Source organism: Taeniopygia guttata, chromosome 3 (genome assembly GCF_048771995.1).
Source record: "Taeniopygia guttata chromosome 3, bTaeGut7.mat, whole genome shotgun sequence".
Taxonomy (NCBI): Eukaryota; Metazoa; Chordata; class Aves; order Passeriformes; family Estrildidae; genus Taeniopygia; species Taeniopygia guttata.
This window is the reverse complement of record NC_133027.1, coordinates 115,073,521-115,079,520: the sequence shown is the minus strand read 5'-3', so window position 1 is coordinate 115,079,520 and position 6,000 is coordinate 115,073,521. Positions and strand designations below refer to the sequence as shown.

General features: G+C 54.1%; 1 protein-coding gene across 6 annotated transcripts in view; it reads left to right on the top strand.

Moving 5' to 3' along the window:
• Window positions 1-408: 408 nt before the first annotated feature.
• ATL2 (atlastin GTPase 2) overlaps window positions 409-6,000 on the top strand; it is a 40,357-nt gene continuing 34,765 nt past the window's right edge. For all 6 annotated transcript variants that reach the window (XR_003959652.4, XM_004176151.6, XM_032747491.3 and 3 more), the window contains exon 1: window positions 409-1,049. Coding sequence is in view for 5 of the 6 variants with exons in the window: in XM_004176151.6 (XP_004176199.2) it covers window positions 920-1,049 (130 nt within the window). In the remaining variant the exon portion in view is untranslated. The remainder of the gene's footprint in view (window positions 1,050-6,000) is intronic.

Below are 6,000 nucleotides of genomic sequence, written 5' to 3'. Positions count from 1 at the left end.
GTAGCTACAAGTCCGGGGCTGTGCTGAGCACTCTCTAATGACGCACAACAACTTTTAGATCACATGTGTGACAAATGAAGGCAGCCCCGAATCTGAGAGAGATGCCCTTGGGAAACGGCGAGCACCAGAAAAAAAAAAAAAAGCATAGGAAACCAAGATTGCCTGTTTACTGGGCTGAGATGTTTGCCGAGGTAGTGAGGCAAACCCCAGCCAGCCTGGGCAGGACCGAGCAGCGTGCTCCTGCATGTGGGCAGGGCACAGGAACGGGCGCAGAGAAGGAGCCAAAGGGAGGATCCAGCTGCAGAGTGGGCAGGGGCTCGGGGAGCAGCGCATCCTCCAGCGCCCGCTGGCACGGTGCAGAGGGAGGAGCGCTCCAGCTGGAAGAGTTGGGAGGCTGTGAGTAGATGAAGTCCATAAGTAGTAGCGCTGTGGTACGGCAGCCTGGGTGTTTTTCAGAGAAAAGCAAGACGAGGTGCCTTGTAGGGCATTTCCAAACTCTGGGAGGGCACGTGTTTGCCTCCGGGAGCAAGCCCGAGAGCCAGACGGAATTCCCAGTGGGAGTCTGTTAGGACATCTCAGGCTTGCCTGAGTGACACAGCCCCCTTGGTGGGGTCTGGTGGGAGGGCAGCTGGCCACTGCCTGCCCTGGCTGTTCCCAGTGCCGGCGCTGGTTCACCACTGCAGAGCTGAGCTCTCCTTGCCTCCCCAGTTTTATTCCTTGGGAAGCCCTGGGCGGTCCTAGCAGCGGCAGCCAGAGGGCTGGAGGTGCCTTACTGCTGTGGACAGGGTGGTTTTCAGCAGAGCCACCTGTATCTCACAGCTGTCTGCCCTCAGCTCCTGACTGCCTGCAGCACTGCACAGTCTGGAAGGAGGAGTGGGAATCACCTGGCCACTAGTTTGGACTCGACAGCCTGAAGCAGATGAGGAGAGAGGTTGGTAAGCGCAGAAGCACCAATGGAGACGTCTCCAGCTCATCCCAGGACCCTCAGCCCTCCAAGGTGGGACACGGCTTTGTTCCCCAGCCCAGCAGTGGTGCTCAGCATGCTTCAGGTAGGTGTTTGGCTTAAAGATTTGTCATCATGCATATTACTTTATACGGAAAGGCATAAAGGACCCAAGTCTGATTCAGCCTTTCCTAGTGTGCAGTGGGTGCCTCTGCCTGCATGGGTCTGGAGCTGGCCAGTTCCCTGCCATGCTGTGATATCTGAAGGCCAGGAGACATTGTGGTGGCTCTGTTTCCTTCCAGCCGCAGGGCAGGACAGCGCTCCAAGCAGCGTGGCCAAGCAGCCTTTGTCTCTCTGCATGGGTGACACTGGTGGTGTTTGGTGGCTGGCCCAAAGTGGGTTTGGGACAGCAGAGTTTTCAGAGCAGCATGGCCAAGCCCAGGAGAAGATGCTGCCTGTAGTACAAACTGTGACTCTGGTGGCTGATATGACTACTGGCCCAGCCAGCACTCGTGGGTCAGGTGTCCTTCTGCTCCAGCAATCCCTTCCCACCACAGCCTGCCTGTGGTTTGCACAGTTGTTCCCAAGCTCCTTCCAGGCCAAATCCACAGCCAGCCCAAGCAGTCCTAACTGCTAACTTCAGTCCTAACTCCTTTTCTAGCCTGGCTCAGAGGAATGTAGCTGGGAGTGCAGTGGAAATGGGGACCTTTGCAACCAGGAGAAGACATGTTGATAGCAAAATCCTCAGCTCAGAAAACCTCTCCTTCCTTCCTGCAAATATAAGGTCACAGAATTAAGGCTGAGCTTTCTGACCTCCAAGTTCTTGACTTCTGCTCTCACGTTACAGCAGCAGCAAATCCTGTTGCATGAAGCAGAAATCTATCTGTCTGAACACACACTACTTCAAACTCTTCTCTGCGTAAACTGTTCCAGACTTCACCAGGAGCAAGGCTGATTATTAACAGCAGAATTAGGAAACTTCTTTAGTATTGTGGTGTTTTTCCCCGTTTTTTTTTTCCATTTGCATATTGAGCTGCTGAAGCTTAAATTGCCAGCTAACAGTGTTTCTAGCTTTCAATGTGTTTTACTTCAAGTTATTTCCCTTCACCTGATTGCCTGAGGTATCTGCAATACCTCTGTGAACAGTGTGCTCTGCCTTCCTTCCGATGGAAAGAAAGGTTTTCTTTCACTTGGTGTGAGGTTAGAAGGACAAGCAATGGTGTGCTCATTTTCAGCAAATTAATAGAGGATATTAAACCACAAAAGGCCAATGGCATTTTTGGGTTTTTTCCTAGCATTCATATGAACACTTTTGTACAAAGGGGTTGAATCCTGCTTCCATTTATGCTGACGTAAATCCACAATAATAAAGTTCTCTTACAGAACTGCATATTTTATTAATCCAAGCGTCATAACTAGAATTGAATATATGATAATAGTTTGATTGCTGTATCCTTCTGCAGTTCTCACTTGCTGTGATTACAGCTTCTTTTAGACATTTTAATTTCTTTTTCACATGTTGTAGATATTAAACTTTCTGACACAAGGGCTGCCAGTATAAGCACAGCAGGAGGTGTCATGAACCCCTGTGTCAGGAAACCCCTTATGTGCTACTTTGATGGTAAAGGAAAGCAAAGTTTGGAAAGCAGTTGTAGGTGCTTCTGTGATGGTCGGTTTTTACTTTGAAAATCTCTTCTGAGCTTTTCCTCCACCTCCATTTTGGCAGAACCAAACTATTTGCTTTTAAGATTGCTGTCACTCACAAGCTGCCTCTCCAGGAGTAAGTATCTTAGCATAGCTAAAAACTGAGAAAAATGGTTTCTACAGAGAGCATTGACACGATGAAGTGGGGTTTTGCAAGCCTGTTGCTCACTTCACAGGATGATTTATTGAACATTGTGTTCTTCTAACAAGCGACAAGGTCATACTGACCAATTTGCCTGTGAAGGTTTACACAACCTTTAGCAATAGGAAACCTCAGAGACTTAAAAACTTCATGCAGTAAGGGCAGCTCACCTTCACAGCTGGCCTTTTAAAAGGATGAAGCAAGGTCAGTTTGGACGGAGCGGAACGAGACTCCTGCAAACCCCAGAGACAGCAGGAATGTTTGGTTCCGTGGAAACTTGTGTGGCTTGTTCTGGTTGAGAGCTGTCCTGCGTGTTTCCAGCCCCAGTGCTACAGTGAGGAGCTGACGTTAGGCTGGACACGCAGAGCGGTCCGGTCACTCACCTGGCTGTCCCCAGGGCCCAGCAGAGGTGGAAACGGGACCCAGCAGGGTGAGGCTGCAGGTGGACACCAGCACAGGGGTGACGGTGTTGTGAGCTCTACGTGAGCGACCCTGGCCGAGGGAGGGAGGCGGCCCTGAAGGATGCGGCCCGAGGTGTTTTGTATGGCCTGGGGGCTCCTCGCCCTGTGCCCGCTGCTCAACCTCAGCGCACGCGGGGGGAGCCGTGAGGGAGGCACTCACCCACACCTCAGCCCGGGGAGGGCCGGGCAGCTGGGCCTGTGTGCATGTCCGTGTGTGTCTGTGTGTGTGTGTGTCCGTCTCTCTGTGTGTGTGTCTGTGTGTCCGTCTCTCTCTGTGTGTCTCTGTGTCTGTGTGTCCGTCTCTCTCTGTCTGTGTCTGTGTGTCTCTCCCTCCCTCTCTCTGTCCGTCTCTGTGTGTCTCCCTCTCTCTCTCTGTCCGTCCGTCCCCGCGCTCCCCTCACGCCGCCCGTCCCCTCAGCGCTTCCCGCCGCAGCCCCCGGGGGCCCCGGCCCCGCCCCTCCCGCGAGGCCCCGCCCCGCGCGCCGCCGGCGGGCGATAAAGGTCTGGCGGCGGAGCTCTGACGTCACGGGGAGTTAATTTTAAACCCGGACAAGATGGCGGCGAGGGACGCGGCGCGGCGCGCGGGCCCGGCCCGCCACCGGCCCGCCCCGGCAGGTAACGCGGCCCGGCGGCGGCTCCGGGGGCGGCGGCGGGGCTGCGCTCGCGAGCTCGGCCCGGGGCGCGGGGCTGGGCGGCCTGGCGGCGCCGGGGGAAAGGCCCCCGTGTCTCCCCCCTCCTCAAAATGGCGTGGGCGGCCGCCCGCCCCCGAGGGGCGGCGGGGAAATCGCGGCGGCCGCCCCGGCGCCCGGCCCGCGGTCGCTCCCCGCGGGGTCACCCCGCTTTCCTCGCTCTGCTGCCGGGGCCTCCCCCGCCGCGGGCGGCGGCGCGGGCCGGAGCGGGGGCGGCCCGGGGGCCGCTGTCGGTGACCTTATTCCCCGTGCGGTGCGGCCGGGCCCCGCCGTGTGCGCCTCGGCCCCGGGAGCAGCGGGCACTGCGGCCCGGGGGCCGCGGGGCACTGGCGTGCACAGTGCCGAGAGCGGAGCCAGGCAGCCGGAGGGCGCCGACTTTGCGGGGCCGCGTGCGCTGGCGGAGCAGCAGCCCGGGCAGGAGGTGACCGATCCCTGCCGGCCCGGCCCCACATGGAGCCGGTGCGCTCCGCTGTCAGCGCCGCTGCCGCTGTAACCTGTCCCCGGCGCGGACGGGACGCGGCTGTGGCTCGGTGTTGAGGATCGGTGCGCTGGAGCCTGCGCAGTGTGCTTCCCAAAGTACGGCTGTCCTCGGCAGCGGCTTCGGAGCCAGAGCTCGTAGCGGTCTCCCTGCCGTACGCCTGGCGAGGGGCGCCTGGGACTTGTGAGGCTTGTACTGCCTCGAAAGCCGAGCTGGATCATGTGAGGTTTTTAGCACTGCGCTGGAACACTGAACTATTTTAACATCTTTGTTGTGTAACTCTCACTTAATTTGGAAGTAGAACGATTGGACTGGGCGCAATTAAACAAAACCTAGCAGATGCCATGTGGCACGATTGGTTTCAGTTGCTTGATTTGCAAGCCAGCTAGAGATAGGGAAATCTAGCTGCTTTGTAAACTGGGAGATACAGAATGACAACTCACCTGGCTTGATTTACAGGGAAGAAAAGGCAGTGCTTCTGAGCATCAGGAAAAGTTTGATTGTGTTTGGCAGCACTGCAATTTAAATAATTTAAAAGAGCTCAGAGATTGAAGTTGAGGATAAGATGCTGCTTTGCTACTCAAGGACAGGTCTCCCTCCCTCCTAGCACTGCTCAGTTTTCTTTGATTTCAATTTTCTGTGTTTTTGCCACTGTGCCATTTAATAATCTCAAAGCATTAGATTATTGCATATTTTTCTCAAGGTCATGAAAGTGCCACCACATCTGTAATAAATGGCCATTAATTAGCTGTGTCATCATTAGCAGTGGAAACATGTCACTCTTAATTGCTTCTGAACTTCAGTCATGGAACAACTTAGGTGATAGGGTCTGTGTGGATGGTCTGTGCCTGCCTGCAGAAGGGCTTTCTGTACGGTGAAATAAAGCAGAGGGGTCGCTTGGAATAGTTACAAGAGCAGCAGTGAAACAGGAGAGGCCTTTAAGTCCTCCTGTACCATTACCGAGTGCTGCTTAACAGCTGTTACCCCTCCTAGCTTACCCTAAAACAAATAATCATGTTACAGCACCTCCTCAAATAATAGCACTAGTTTTTTGTTTTTTCAGCTGGAATTATTTTGAAAGCAGGGAGTGGAATTGAGGAAACCTAGCAGAGAAATAGTTCCAGCACAGAACAGTTTTACTTGAATTGTTGTGAAAGCATTGTTTTAAACATGACAGTCTGTCCTGGTTTAGGAGGCCGGACAGCTCTTGTTCATGTTGCATGCACAGGAATGCTTGAGCCGTGTCTAACAAGATTCCTAATACTTAGGTACCTTGTGTCAACTGCAGTCTCTGTGGTTTGCTTAAATATCAGTGATAAATGTTTGCTTACTGACTGTACTAATAAAGTAGCACTGACTGGAGCGAGGTGCTGTGATAGAGGAGTTGTTTTCTCTTCCTGCCCTAATAATGAAAGGTACATTACCTCATGCTGGCTCGCCTGGACAGAAGAAGAGCTGGGGTTGTGCTCCAGCGTAAGAGAGGAGCACTTATCTCCTGGTGGCCACATCACATCGTGGCCAGCTTTGAGTTTCCCAAATTCCAAACCAGATGAAATAGGCAGATGGAAATGCAGGTGTGATTT